This window comes from Glandiceps talaboti, chromosome 14 (genome assembly GCF_964340395.1).
Source record: "Glandiceps talaboti chromosome 14, keGlaTala1.1, whole genome shotgun sequence".
Lineage (NCBI taxonomy): Eukaryota > Metazoa > Hemichordata > Enteropneusta > Spengelidae > Glandiceps > Glandiceps talaboti.
The window spans coordinates 11,988,294-12,003,980 of NC_135562.1; the positions used below are offsets into that span (position 1 = coordinate 11,988,294).

Genomic DNA, 15,687 nt, shown 5'->3' on the forward strand with positions numbered 1-15,687 from the left:
TTTTAAGAATTTCCTGATTCCGATGTACACTTCAGATGGTTCAACACCCATTTGGTGAGATAAAAATGCTTCGTAAGGTCTTAAATTTGTAATACAAATAAATACATATTGTGCATTGGTGAATAGAAACAACAAACAAACTTGAGTTCAAAGGTCGACAAACTTTCACACGAAGGTAAACAGACGGGAACAAAGTCAACGAGGAGACTACATGCTTGCTCAACTGCATTGACGTAGTTTCTGCATATTCTGTAAGTCTGACTTATTTCCAAGTTTATTGTCGCCATCTCTTCGTGAGATTTTCATTGCTTAGAACCATTTGTAGGTGCTAGAACAGAGATTAATGAAACATGAACACTTACCTGTGGTGACTGATAACGTTATCTAGTAGTAGTAACGACTACTACTACTACTAATACGTTATCATGTGTGTACCGTGTACAGTAATGTGTGTGGTAACATGCAAAACCTCAGCAATTGTAATAATTGCAGAAGTTACAAAGATATATAGTACCAGTATGGTGGAATACATATATATATATATATATATATATATATATATATATATATATATATATATATATATATATATATATATATATATATATATATATATATATATATATATATATATATATATATATATATATATATAGTTTTGGTAGTAGTAGTACTGGAACTCTTTCTTGGTTGTAACTCGGAGTTTCACGCATAGTGCGATCGTCAGACAACTCAAATAATAGTTGTCTGACGATCGCACTATGCGTGAAACTCCGAGTTACAACCAAGAAAGTGTTCCAGTACTACCAAAACTATTACACTCTGCCACTGCGGTATAGAGCACTGTCTTAGCAGATTGATACTCACCGAGTTATATATATATATATATATATATATATATATATATATATATAAATGTGGTATTATATTTCACTTTACATACTTTATATATACGTATGAATATGAGTGTCTCACTGGAGAGAACAGTGTTCGATGCAAATATTAGTAGCAGAGCATTATAGACTTAACATCGTTACTCACAGTTACAAATGTGTAACTCTGAGTAACGACTCATTCCATCCTAATTCTTTTGAATTAAGTCTATATATATATACACACACACATACATACATACATACATACATACATACATACATACATACATACATACATACATACATACATACATACATACATATATAATATAAATGTGGTATTATATTTCACTTTACATACTTTACATTTTCTGTTTATCTGTTTATTCCTATTACCCTATTAGAATTCTAACAATTACTGTATATGACTCAGTATGTTTTATCAGTTTAAATAATGTAAAAAATATTATATCATTCAAAAATATGAAACAAAGCTAATACCAGGAATAGTAAGTGAAAGACCCATAATTGAATTTCAACAGTTATATATACACAATGTAGTATACTTTGTTTTTAGATCATTTTGGTATTGTGTTTAGTTGTCTGTCATTACATCAACTAATATATTCTGTTGGTAGATTTTGTTTTGGAAGATGGTGTAAGAATCATACAAACTATTTGATACCAAACCATCAAGATGTTTGAATGGCTGAAAAGATTTTGGCATCGTCACCGAACAAAGTTGTTAGTCACTGGAGCAGTAGTGGGAGGTAAAGTAGTACTAGTAACAGATCCTGTAGAAACAAATAATATTGAGGTGTTAGAAAATAAATTCCTAAATTGTACATCTTGTGATCTGGGAATTATTTTACAATTTTACATAACATTTATGTATAACAGTAAGCATAAAGTCTGCCATTTTACCTCCTGTACTGTACTGTTTTTAGCATACATGTACTTCTAACCACTACATTCGTTTATGTGAATTCAAAACAGATCACTCCAGCATTCGTGATCAAACAAATATGACATTAATGTTATGACAAAAACTCACCATAGCATGACATGAGAGTGCAACTGTGGCAGTATGCGCTCATGAAAGCGCAGTAGAAAACACTAGAGGTGAATTCAAAACAGATCACTCCAGCACTCGTGATCAAACATATGTTATGACAAAACCCCATCATAGCATGACACGAGAGTGCAACTGCGGCAGTATGTGCTCGTGAAAGCACAGTAGAAAACACTGCAAGCAAGAGTGCAAATACGCTGGCACCCCAAGTGACATGAGGTTCTGTTATTATCATGTTTAACCAAAACAACAAATTTCCATAAAAATGACACTATGCGACCACATGCTTTTGTGTGGAATGAACAATCATGTCCTCATTTGCATATAATTTGCATGCAGGTATGCAATAATGTTTTCAATATTGCACTGCAGTGCATATACCACTGGTATGTGTGTGTGTATGTGTGTATATGTGTGTGTGTATGTGTGTGAGTGTGTGTGTGTGTGTGCATGTGTGTGTGTGTGTGTGTGTGTGTGTGTGTGTGTGTGTGTGTGTGTGTGTGTGTGTGTGTGTGTGTGTGTGTGTGTGTGTGCGTGCACCAGTGCAAGTAATCATTGATGCATAATAATTTCCAATATACCTCTAGGTGCTGTACTACTTGGTAAATATGCAAGTTGGAAATTGAATGAACTGAGAGACAAAGAAGCCATTGAATACTTGGCTTTGACAAGAAGACAACACCATTTTGATAGCAATCAAAGAACATGTAATATGACTGGTAAGTTACTCATAGTAACTAATCGAGAATATTCTACAAACCGATAACTTAAAGAAAAGAATGTTATCTCTCTCAAAATTGTTTTTACGAATCCATATCCAAAATAACTTTTTCTGTAATCATCTTTGTAGAAACGTGAGTGCAGCAGTTTCACTTACAATGTACATGTAGGTTATTGTATAGACTGTACATGTAAGATATGTTGTGGTGTTACACCCTCATTGGCCAATCGCCATGTGAAAGGTGTTGACTGATGTGTGAGGGCGCACAATCACAGTGCACCATACAGACTAATTCTTGTAGGGAGAAAAACAAATTTCACTCCTTTATTATCAGGGTAACATACATGAACAAGTGCTTTTCAAGTGAATTTAATAGTCAAATACCTGTACACGTTCCATCTTTTAACTACCTACTGCTTTATAGCAAAAATGACGAATATACTTTGTTTTCTTGCTGAAATGGTCAATATATACATTTTTTGTAAACGTTGATATTTATATCTCATGTTAAGTGCAATGAAGTTCTGAGATAAAATTTCAAATTCAACAGAAGCCACCCACACAGTCATCAACATCATGTCTTTGTTAATCAATCACAAAATTCTAACCAATAACACAGTCCCTCATAAAGTTAGTGTTTATTGAGGAAGTTATGTAATGTCTAAATATGGTATATTTGTCAGTTCAGGATGCTACTTATAGTTATACATTGCTTACATCATTCTAACAGTTGGGGGTTTACTTCATTTGCATGAACATCTTTTGGTTCATGATTTCTCATTGAGCTAGACAGGATGAAGAGAGGTTAAGAGATTTGGAGCCATGGATAACTTCTAGACTAAATTATTACAGTTGAGTCCATCGTTCTTTACAGTTGACAAAATGTAATTTCTAGAGTTACAACGTATAGAGAAGAGTTAATGTTCTCGTGACACGTTGAGGGCGCTCTTGTAGAGAAGAGTTTGGTTTTTAGTTTTCAGTCATACAAAGAATTATTTTGTTTACAGTAATGTCAATGATTCCCAGTGTCAGGGAGAAGTTGATGGAGTTGTTGAATTCAGAAGCTCTTACTGCTCAACTGAAAACAAAGTAAGTTACAATTTAACCTACAGAGGGCAGGTAACTACCTCTGACTGGTCAGTTTTAGGAGAGTTTCTCATTTTGTAAGATTTTTATTGGTAATTGTTTACATACATAATTGTCAGCAGTGTACCCTGTAAGTGTAATGGCAGCCACATTTTGTTGTTGTGAGTCAAAATGAGAAAAACTGGAATTTCTTGTGAGTCACTGGCATAAGAGATAGGGGAACACCACATTTTGGTGTGTCACTAGGTGTTGTGTACATCAGTGGTGCATCAAATTCGCTTAGAGGGCATGCTGATTGTCAGTTTATCTAATATACATTAGCCAAATGAATCTCTTTTTGGCCCTGAAAGGGTAATGCCACCCAAGGAATGAAAGGTATTTTCTTGGGTTCTGGAGAGTCATTTCATGATTTCATATAACGTAACTGTGATTATTTATCTCAAGGGAATAACCTCTTAGAAGTCATGAATATTCAGTGTGCATCTAATAAATATTCATGTTTGCTAAGAGCAGTGATGTTCCACTGAAAAGAACAGTAGAGGTGACAAGAATTTCAGTTTGATGTTTCGTGGCAACAAAGCAACATTTATGTGATGTGAAATCATTATATGACTCTCCAGAACCCAAAGTTGATGAAAATCCCTTGTATTTCCTGGAGTTAGGGTCCCTTTAAAGTGTTTTCTAAGTAACTTAACAGAATGCTGTACAATTTTATTGCAGACCAAACAATAAACTGGACATTTGGGATCAGTTGAAAATTGTCAGTAAGTACTACCCACTGTTTTTGACTGTTACTTAGCAACACAAATTTATATCATGTATACCAAAATGTTTATCAGCGTGGTAGATCAAATTAGTTCTGTCACTGATAGCTACTACAGCTCAGATAGTTTGGGTAATTAGTATTCATAAGCAAGAGCCTGTAATGGCAAGAGTCTAGGAAACCAAGATTAAAAAGCGTTCCCAGATCTTTGTTTTACCATTTGAAATCTTTGTAACATATATCTCATTGACACAATGCTGTATTTTAACCATATTTTTGTCAACTTTCCACTATTTGCCGTAGGTTTCACCAGGACCATAGTTGCTGTGTACAGTAGCTGTATGTTGGTTGTTATGCTAAGAATCCAACTCAATATTATTGGTGGTTATATGTATTTAGATAGCCTACAAGCTCACAGTAGTAATGTAAGTTTAGATGATTCATCTTTTTTCCCCCAACTTGTAAATTTTGTGTACAAAGAAATACCATGACCACCCCCTTCAATAGGAGGTCATCTGACCAATCAGCATAACAACATCATTACACTAATGTTGTTTGAGTGATTCCAATGAAAGCTACGTAGTCACTTCAAAATTAGATTCCAAAAAGTTATTAACATATTATTATCACACTTATGCTAATCTATGATTTCTGTCATTTCTCTATCGACATCAAATACAGGCTGATAAACAGAGAGCTCCTCAAGAAGTACAACAGCGTTACCTAGCAACTATTCAACACTTGCTGGAAAAAGGTAATTCACTGGCACCAATCTCATTTTAAGTACTAGTAGCAGTGATCACTTTCTTTTTATTTTGGGGAAAAAACTAACAAATCTAACAAATAAAAAACAAAAGGAGACCACCATGAAATGCCTTTGACAACAAATCATGACCAGGGTTAAAGCAAAGCACTGAACCATCCTTTGAAACTTTGATTTGATATACAATCAATCAATCAATCAATCAATCAATCAAAAAATGTGTGTAGTGCTAAAATCTAATCTATCATAATGTTTATGTTATTTTGCATATTTCAGGTTTACAAGATTTGATCAGATGTGTGAGAACTTCAGTTGAAGCAGTCTTAAACTGGTATGTATACTGTATATCAAATTTACCGTTCTCAGGCCTATTTTACCATATCTTTTACATCAATGTCTTGTGATAACATATCTACTGTTGGTGTTATGTCGGTTGATATTAGTGATCATGACCTTATCTATTGTGACGTCCACAAAGGTCATGTACCTAAGAACCACCTCCTAAAATTATCCACACAAGAAAGTGGAAAAAGTTTGATAATGTATTTTTTTAAACAAGAACTCAGATACTTTCCATGGTGTGTATTAGAAGTTTTTGACCAAATAGATGACTCCTGGGAATGTTTTCAGAACATTATATGTAGTATTTTTGATAAGCATGCCCCGAAAATAACTGAAGTGGTAATGCTATGCCTTGGGTCACTGATGAAATCAGAACACTGATTTTATCAGAGGAACTACTTCCACAAAAAAGGCAGGTAGAAAAAAATAATTACTACTCAGGGAAAAATATGAATACTATAGATATCAAGTCAATATATCTATAAGAAATACCATGATAATTTTTGCTTTCATAATTACATAGTTGTATGTATATAACCCTTTCTTTTAAATATTCTTCATGGGCAGTACAAATTGTGTTTGATGTATAACTCCACCAACCATTGATCTATTCTAGTGTATCTTTAAAGCAATGTATTACACTACAAGAAGTAGAAGCAACTATTGGTAGAATTCGTAGTTTGGTAGAAAGTGAGAAAGCATCAGAATTTGGTAAGTACAAGGTGATGAAAATGAGGTTTAGGTATTGGAAATAGTAGAACAATCATAATAATGTAGATATTCGAACTCTAATCATGTCAGTAAGGAAAGAGTTATATAAACATTTCATCACAGTATATATAGAAATCATTAACATTAAAACAGAGGGTTATATTTATTTTATTCACAAATCGTGTCCAACTGGCCTAGCCCAATAACAGGATAAGTATTTAGGGTTAATGCTGGAGGAAACTGGAATATCTAGGAAAACCTTTTGGCAGAGTAGAACATAATAACGCTTCATTTCAGCTTGGCAAACTCTAACTCCAGCCACAGTGGTAAGAGGCAAGTCATGTAACGAATCAGCCACTACCAACCCCCAAAAATGCATTAGAAATCTGTTGGTAGTAATCCATCTAGTACAGAATCTAAAGCCATTTGGTATTAAGTTATGTAAATTATATCTAGTGTGAAGTCTATAAATGTAACTTATGTTAACAACTGTCGTTGTGGTATTCAAATTAAATGAAAATCACATGTTGAGTCATCACTAGCTGTAAACAGTTTCAAGGGTTGTGAGACAAACAAATAGTCAAACAAATAGGCCTTTCCAAAATTTGACATGATGGCGCTCTACTTCCTGTCTGTGTGTACCTTGGGGGTATACATGGCATAGGTAACATAGAGCACTGCTTCCTTCCTTGATGTCTGAACAATATGAAAAACATGCCTGATTTACACTTCTACAGAATACCAAGGGACAAAGCTCTTAAGAATAGGTACTATGAGGTGATTATACCCTCCAATATGAGCGAGGGCGCTGTATTTTCAATTTCCTGTTTGCAGTCTGGAATGGCCTATTGTTTCAGATTTCTTAAAGTCACAATTAACGATAATGAACTTCTCTTGCCATAGATGATATGCACAGTCTTTGTAAGTACATGCTGCCAACTGAAGATACTGACATGGAAGGAAACCCAATGTTAAGACAGTTATATCTAGAAACAAAGGATATGTTAGAAAGGTAACTTACACATTCTAAGACTTCCTCCCACTTTTCAAACTTTTTTATGTCAACTTTGACAGATTGTATGTTCTCAGTGTCATGCAGAATACAAATCTTCATTCTCTACAAAGTACATGTATCAGCATACAGCATATAATAGCTAGTCAGTAACAATAAAGAAATGCAACAATGATTTAAACCATGATCTCAATGCTTCTTACAAAAAGCTACCCCCCACACCGCCACCACCACCCCCTCCCCTCCTCCTCCAGGGATGCCATGATTATGCTTGGAAATGCAATCAACTTAGGGACAATCACAAAATATCACACAAGCTCGGCAAAACCCCCTCCCCCTACCCCGAAATGAACTTTCACACATGCGACATTGGCACATTTATATGTGATGTACAACCATGGTGACAATTGTAGTGGTAACGCCACTACAATTGATAATACTGGTATATAAAAACATGATCACCACATCAAAATACTAACTGGAAACCTAACGCTGTATATCACATTGACAATAAATTTATCAATATCTCAATATTGAATACAGAACCGGTTATCATTGAAGATGTGAAAGAGTTCAAACATTTTTTTAGAAATGTGATTTCTTTTATTCGAGTACAATAAAAATGAAATAATTGTTTAAAAGGCAGGAGTCACCGTGAGTCCCTTTGAGTTCATAAGTTATTATTTTCTTGATATGTTTCCCTTTTTGTCTTTCAGTCAAGATTGCCATAAAGTACTAAGTTTATGTCTGGATACAGGATTCAGTCGACTGAGTGATAGCATTGCAGAATTCTATAAACCAGCGGACAGTAGTAACGGTATCAAGTAAGTTCTGATATCACTAGTAGAAGCACAAATGTAGAACAGTAGACTGAGTGTACAGTAAACAGTTATCAGTATTCTAACTAGGGAGTTAGTGTTATGGTTATTTCCTCCTGCATTAACACTGATCCCATAAGGGATGGCCCTCACTGGACTTCTTGGGAGACTTAAAGAACTTTCCAGTATAAATAAAGATTGTTATTTTGTTGTGATGTTTTGTAATGAAGGTTTTTGGTTGAATTTGACTTCTTTCTAGTCTTGTAGTGAGAGTCAGACCTTGAATCTGTACTTTGTGGGTTTGCTGGATAAAGCTCAAAGGTAATGAGTAGCTCTGTTTGGGTGCTAGCGCCCTCAGTGGCAACCAACCAGTTTGAGGTATGGCCTAGGTTGTCTTGTAGTAAGACCTTGGATCTGTATTTTGGGGGTTGCTGAATAAAGGCTAAAGCTCAAAGGTAATGAGTACCTCTGTCTAGGTAGCGCCCTCAGTGGCAATCTTCAGTCACTTTTAGAAGAAGCAGAATAGCCTGAGGGGGATCTATCAGCTAGACTAACTTCTTATCACTTATACATATTATATTGTTTGTTTCAGCTTTCATCATGTAACACTACCATTAGCAAAGGTGATTCCAGTCATGAATGGTCAAATACACTCAATATGCAGTGATGCCCCTAATCACTTTATACAGGTAATTAATATTCCGAAATCTATGCTCATGGGATATGTTGATTGATGTAGCCACAGTCCCTCTATATAAAGGACTGTGATGTAGCACATTTAATGCAACTGTAGTCTTGGTTACCCAGCCTCTTACCACTGGAGGTTCTGCCTACAAGACCACCCCAAACGAGAGTCTTGGGAAAATGAGATTTCAACTCGCCCGCGCAGGAAGTAGCCTCTGAAGCAATGCATCATGGGGAGTACTTCAGTCCAATATTCCAGGCTGAATGATTTGGGTACCTTCACTACAGATTATCACTTCTCCAGTGACTAATATATATTAATTACCACAGACAGACCTCGTAAGCCCATTTTTATGCCTGGAAGAAATGTACTCTGTGACTCCCACCGCAGGGTAGTTGGAACATGGTTTTCCCAGACTCTCGTTTGGGGAGGTTGACGATACCTAATATTCATAATTCCATATCATGTTTTCAACCTTCAAAAGACTTTTAAGATGTACAGGTGTAACAATTGTATCAAAAGTAATTCTTATACAATCTTAGACTGTAATTACGTCATGTCACTCCGCCTTACCAGCCTGAAAGAGGTAATCCAATGTGTGAGGGCGCCACATCAGGGCATACTGAACAGACTAGTCAATGTGTGAGGACACCCCATCACATCAGGGCGTACCTAACAGACTAGTCAATGTGTGAGGGCACCACATCAGGACATACCTAAAAGACTACAGTCAGTGTGTGAGGGCGCCACATCAGGGCATACCTAACAGACTACGCTATAATACCAACTGTGATTATGATGTGTTATTGCTTGTCTATGCTTGATCTCAGTAGTCACCAAATTTCAATACCCTGCATACAACTAATTTGTGATCGTCAAATTTTCATGATTTCAGGATTTGCTGTTGATGCAACGAGTCAAGGACTTTGCAGCCAATGTATATGAAGCTTTCAGCCAGGAAGAGGCAAATCCTGTTATGGCACCATAAACCAACAGACTTTCACTCTCCCATATACTATACCTATCCATAGATACAGTACCTTAGGAGACTTAAATATAGTAGTTGATGGCAAGCCGATAATGTACACTTAAAGCATCACCAAATAACTGAACTTTAGTCTAGAGTATCAGTGTTCGTAGATGTCACCTAAGATAACAAAAAATCTGCATAGACGTTGCAAGTTAAAAATCAATATGCATGAGTGTGGCAGCAGCTGCATCATACACTAAAACTTTGTGCTTGGATTCAAACGTTTTGTTGGTTTGTTACATCTGTCAGCTACATATGTTGTACTTTAGAGCAGGTGTTCACAATTCTGTGGAATATCTCATTTGTGATGTCATTACGGAGATCCATATTATTGGTGTACAAATGTTGCTGAATTGCCCCTTCACCCATACACAGCTAAATTCTCACACCTCTGCAGCAGTGACAGGGCTGGTACAGGGATCTTACAAGCAGTCTGTACCAGCCCTGCCATCAACAAGACTGCTACAGGGGTGTTGGTAATATCTCTGCTGCAGTGATGTTACCAGCAGCCTGTACCGGCCTTGTCATTAGCAGGGGTGTTGGTAATATCTCTGATGCAGGGATGTTACCAGCAGCCTGTACCGGCCTGGTCATTAGCAGGACTGCTGCAAGGGGGTGTTGGTAATATCTCTGCCACAGGATTGTCACACATGTGCCTGTTGCAGAGGTGTCAACATCCTGTACCAGCCCTGTCTGCTACAGGGCCAGTAGCACGAATGTTGAAAAAGATCTCCTGTGTGTCACAGAAAAGTCTTGATTTTGTCTGTGTGTGTATGTACTATACATAGGTCTTACATTGGATTGATTTTTGTCATGCCTGCAGCCAGTCACACCTCGACATGTACATATGGATTCCTAGTTTTACCTTTTGTGAGTTGAGAAAGACCTTACATATCAATATAGGGTAGGTTGAACCTGAATTATAATATAGTTATGTATTTAGTGGTGCTGTACGTATACAGCAAGAAAATGGAAAACAGATATTTTGAAAAATGATTATCTGCCATTCATGGATAAAATTTCTTTTAAAAGTTAAAAAAAAAAAAAAATTGTCATCATTTTAAATGTTAATGATTTTTTTGTGTGTTTTCGTTGCTAATATTTCTTCTGTAATATGTTGTTTTAATGTTAGAGTATGTTTGTGTAGGGTGACTATTAGGCAAAAATTTTAACCATCTGCTGTCAAAACACCCCATCCAACTACACTTAAACATCACTCAAGTAAATCTTACAAAACAACAGTAGAAAAGTTGTATTAAAGCATTTATTAAAGGAAGCATGTGCTTTAGTACTTCACAATGAAAAATTAAAAAAAAAAAACCACAAAAATATAGGTTAAAATAGTATTGAATTTAAACTTTTGTTCTAAGCACAAACTTCAAAATTGTACCTGTAATTTTCAACTGCACACTTCAGTCTTTGTCAACAGAATGACCCACTATTCAGAACATGTGACATGGCAGACATGTGAACCTAATAAGGGGTCAAAGGTGCCTGGAAGTTTGTATCGCCCTCTATCTCTGTTCAGTGTAGAGAGCTTCCTTCACTCCCTGTTCTGAGTAGTGGGCCAGTCTCTTGACCAAGATTGAAATGTGCAGTTGAGCATTTCAGGTGAACTTTTCAAGTTTGTGATTGGAACGAAAGTTCAATTGGATACTGTTCATTAACAAAGAGATGAATTTCCATTTGAAGATAGGTGAGAATATATTAAAAAAGAACTTGATCACAAAGACAATAAAAACTGGGTCCCTTACATATAGTCAATAGTTGTATGCAAACACAAGTAAACTTCAAAGCTATCCATATACACCAGTCAAATTGAGAATTGAAATGGGCTAAACCCATGAATATCAACATTCCGTTGACCTTTAACCCCACAAACACATTACCAAAACATTTGGTAATCGAGGAGCTGCACTGGATTTCTCTGTGTGATATACAACTCTGGTAATCAAGCCTTCAGTTTACAAAGATAGACACAAACTAAATCTATCGTTCGATGTGGTAGATTACACAAGTGGGTGATAGCAGTTCCTCTGTTGTGTGATTCTAATCACCCTCAAGTGTAAACATTGGAAGTCCCAAAACAGTACATTGCAAGTTTATGGAACTCTGTCAATAAAACTCTGTGATGCCACCCTACTAAGACTATTTAAACCATCTTGTCCTTTCAATAGCTTATCACTGTTGTATCAACATGTTGCAACAATAGTTTTAGTTTGTGTCTATCCTAGAAAACCGAAGCCTCAGTTACCAGAGTAATATATGTAACTTGTCAAATACATTAAAATTAATTATGTAAACATCTCAATCAAGAAATTACACTTTGAGAAACATTTCAGTCTTTTTCCTTTTTTATACAAAAGTTTTGTAGAAAATATTTGCTTTTTTTTGTAGTTCTCTATTTTTTTCATATTCTGTCATTGAAAACTTTTCAGTCTATTGAAGAATTGTCACTGTAAAAATTAATAATCTATAACAATTATTATATTGCAATATTCTTGAAATTGAAGAGAAGATTAATTAATCAGTGTTGTTTATTTGTCTTTTGTAATATGTATTTGGAGTAGGGTCAGTACACATTATGTATAGCTTAATTGGCCATTCCAGACTGCAAATAGGACATTGTGAATACAGCGCCCTCACTCACATTGGGGGTGTCATCAACACATAGTACTGTTTTGTTAGAGCTTTGTTTCTTGGTATTCTGTAGAGGTGTAAATTGGGGATGTTTTTCCTATTGGTCAGACATCAAGGAAAACAGCAGGTCCATTTTTAAAAAAAGGAAAAGGGTAACAAAATAAAAAATCATCATCATGTTTCTCCATCTTTCCTTTTCCTCCTCTCCATCTTCTTTTTATTGGATTCCTGGTAACAAGCCCTTTCCCAGCTTCTCTTCACAATTGGCATGTTCTCAACTTGAATAACTTCCATCATGAAAGAAATGTTCTGTTCATGAACATGTGTCGTCATCGCCATCACCATGACTAGAGAATGTCGACAATCAAGACACTTGCTTAGTCTTGCCAGAGAGGGTGCTGTTTCACAAAATATTAGAGGCAGGCGAAAATAAAAATATTGTTTTATTTTGATGTCAGGGCTGAAAATTTGGGTCAGTCGGGTAATGAGAAACAGAAAAAAAAGGTCACATTTGATATTGTTTTGTTGATACTTTTGTTGATACAACATCATTTAAATAATTTTATGTTTAGTAACTGAAGCCTTACAGATAGGATATTAGTCTGTAAGGTACGCCGTGATGGGGCGCCCTCACACATCGACCAACCCCTCCCACAGGAGGCCGGTGAGGGTGGAATGTCACGATGTATCTTACAGTCTAGTATGATATTGGATCAGTATTACATGTCTCTATTTTACTTTCTTTGAAATAAATGGATAATGTGCGACATAAAAGAAGCTATATTGGTCACATTGTAGTCTGTGTCCCACTACATCAAGGAATGTGGGTAAATATAGCTGTTAGACTCTCTCACAGTCCCCGGAGCTTCACATTATTAAATTTAAAGCTAAACGAGTTATTTTGTATGTACCGATATCATCTACATAATCGTACTCGAATATCCTTGTACCGTGCGCCCTCATCGACGTCACAGAGATAAACATTCATTGACGTGTGACTGTGACACTTCGTATTTTCATGAAGCCAAGAACTGTGAGAGAGTCTATGTAGCTGTACATGTATATAATATGGTACAATAAATTCAATCAGTGCCCTCAACATGATTATAATTTCAACTTGTTACTTCTAATTAACATGTACAGTTTCTAATTATTGGTATTTTAAGTGAACATAATGTTGAAAAAGAACACAACTAGTGTAGTTATAAAGTTGAGTAATAAAATATCAAATGAGAATCATCAGATAAGACTTCCAAACCCTTTCAATACTGAGTTTTGTCTTCACATCTATCTTGTTTTTATTACGGTTAAGAAGTAAATAAAATGTCACATGCTTGCCTAAAAATTAAAATAAATTGTACATGAATGCCAAGTTCTATGTACAAGAAGTGTAAATGTCATCATATATACAGGAAGAGTCTTCTGAAATCCAAATAATTATAAAGAGGTAATAAACCTCTGCAATAATCTTCAGAGAACTTCTTTCAAACAAAAGTTTCAGAACTCATTGACTAGTACAAAGCTGGTTAATTCACCTACTGTTCAGTTCAGTTCAGTTCAGGGATAAGCTTATAAGGTACCCAAGATGGATAATAGAAATCCCTTTAGTTCAAGAATAATACTAAGGCAGAGCGTCATACAGATTTTCGAAAACGTACTGTAGTACATAGTGTAAGTAGATGAGATGAAAGTGTCATTCCTGTGTCCCTAGCTGTTAGTGATCAACCAGTAGAACAGGATATGGGTGTTTGTTTCGGTGCCAAACTGCAGATGGGATTCAAGTGTCACTACACTTTCTACAAGTCAGTCAGTATAATTTTAACAGGCTGTGGCTATCTATTGAGTGGATGTCCAATGTAGATATACGAAACAACGTCAACTTGAAAAACTCTTCAAGACATTCTGTTGGGAAAAACAGACATAATATTAAAAGAATGTACTTTTACCACTTACAAGGTGTTCATTTACAGCTAAAACAGGCAATGTTCACCGAGAGATACATTTACAATCAAACTTGATCATTTTACAAGTTCAGGTTGTTATTTTACTTGACGTATTAACAACACTTTTACTGTTGAAGACAGTGTGGTTGTTATTAAGAGCTGAATGGAACATAAACAAGGTCATTCCTGTTTCCATAATTAAATCCTTTCTGAGTACGTGCCACACCAATTGTAACCCAGAGACTTGTCTTGGTGTTACTTTCTCCAAGAAGCTCTCTTCAATTCAACCAGTCAAGACAGATCCAAATTAGAACTCAGAAGCACAGGAATGTGTTTTGAATTTGAAATTATCATCAACATCTCTGCCAAATCTCCGTGGATCTCACAACATATGTAATCCTATGATGTAATCACAGCCACGTGACTTAATTTACGACGGTGACAATTTATGTCATGACTCAATATGAGATCCACTTAGATTTTAGCAGCAGCAGATCAGATTGACAAGGCTTGGACATAGACACTCTGTACTTACTTCCAGGACGGAGTCAACATGACGTGTTGTTACTGATTTTTCCTTGTTTTCTTGAGCTTTCTCATTTGCTTGATCAGCAAGTTTTTGTAGAAACAGTGTGTATTCCAGGAACATCTTAGATAAAAATAAAGAAATTTTTCTCATTAGAGTCAGCCCATTTCTGCAAATAATAGTTATGTAGCTCTGGATGTATATGCTACGAGGTTCGACACGTCTTCCATCTCCGTGTCAAACCTCGTAGCATATACATTCAGAGCTAAAAATATTTATTAGTAAAATTGCTAAAAAGAAAACATACCAGCAGTTCCATGTTCTTACTCATTCGAGCCCCATTTCCATCTTCACGAGACCATTTTTGAAACGACTTACGGATGTTTGACCTAGCAAACTTCCTCTTCAGAGTTTTCATAATGATTACAAATGTCTATCACGTGTGGATTTAGAGCCAGTAAGAAAAATCAAGACGCCGAATATACTTGTTGTTTACGCAGTTTGAATTTCCTGCGTCTGAGAATAACCTATGACCCCGAAGGCAAAGGATGATGGGATACATATCAAGTTTCAGATATTTGTGAAATGTCGTTCGATGATTAATATCGATATTTACCACCTAGAATTGTTAGTTTTCTTTGAAAGACATTTTAATATTTGTCAAATATATTTAAAGTCATCTTTTTATATCATATATGAT

At 35.7% G+C, this 15,687-nt stretch overlaps 2 protein-coding genes across 2 annotated transcripts; one reads left to right on the forward strand and one right to left on the reverse strand.

Annotated features, from left to right (window-relative positions):
* The first annotated feature begins 162 nt into the window (after positions 1–162).
* On the forward strand, positions 163–10,485 carry LOC144445872 (peroxisomal biogenesis factor 3-like). The gene is made up of 13 exons (XM_078135513.1): positions 163–251; positions 1,514–1,645; positions 2,535–2,666; positions 3,676–3,757; positions 4,475–4,518; positions 4,821–4,942; positions 5,199–5,271; positions 5,557–5,611; positions 6,239–6,333; positions 7,237–7,345; positions 8,062–8,169; positions 8,756–8,852; positions 9,744–10,485. The coding sequence occupies exons 2-13, from the start codon at positions 1,573–1,575 to the stop codon at positions 9,834–9,836; spliced, it is 1,083 nt and encodes a 360-aa protein (XP_077991639.1). The 5' UTR covers positions 163–251; positions 1,514–1,572; the 3' UTR covers positions 9,837–10,485.
* Positions 10,486–13,921: 3,436 nt separating this feature from the next.
* On the reverse strand, positions 13,922–15,405 carry LOC144446060 (uncharacterized). Its single transcript, XM_078135752.1, has 3 exons — positions 15,295–15,405; positions 14,997–15,110; positions 13,922–14,420 (listed from the first exon to the last, which is right to left on the reverse strand). Exons 1-3 carry the CDS (start codon positions 15,403–15,405, stop codon positions 14,394–14,396), a joined length of 252 nt encoding a protein of 83 aa, XP_077991878.1. The 3' UTR covers positions 13,922–14,393.
* Positions 15,406–15,687: the final 282 nt, after the last annotated feature.

What these genes read in the sequence shown, in the direction of transcription:
- LOC144446060 (XM_078135752.1), bottom strand. Translation starts at nt 15,405, where the DNA reads ATGAAAACTCTGAAGAGGAAGTTTGCTAGGTCAAACATCCGTAAGTCG. An exon ending in GTAAGAACATGGAACTGCTG is followed by an intron (nt 15,111 to 15,294) that starts GTATGTTTTCTT and finishes TTTTTATCTAAG; the next exon opens with ATGTTCCTGGAATACACACT. An exon ending in ATGTTGACTCCGTCCTGGAA is followed by an intron (nt 14,421 to 14,996) that starts GTAAGTACAGAG and finishes TTTTCCCAACAG; the next exon opens with AATGTCTTGAAGAGTTTTTC.
- LOC144445872 (XM_078135513.1), top strand. Translation starts at nt 1,573, where the DNA reads ATGTTTGAATGGCTGAAAAGATTTTGGCATCGTCACCGAACAAAGTTG. An exon ending in TCAACACTTGCTGGAAAAAG is followed by an intron (nt 5,272 to 5,556) that starts GTAATTCACTGG and finishes TGCATATTTCAG; the next exon opens with GTTTACAAGATTTGATCAGA. An exon ending in TGAGAAAGCATCAGAATTTG is followed by an intron (nt 6,334 to 7,236) that starts GTAAGTACAAGG and finishes CTCTTGCCATAG; the next exon opens with ATGATATGCACAGTCTTTGT.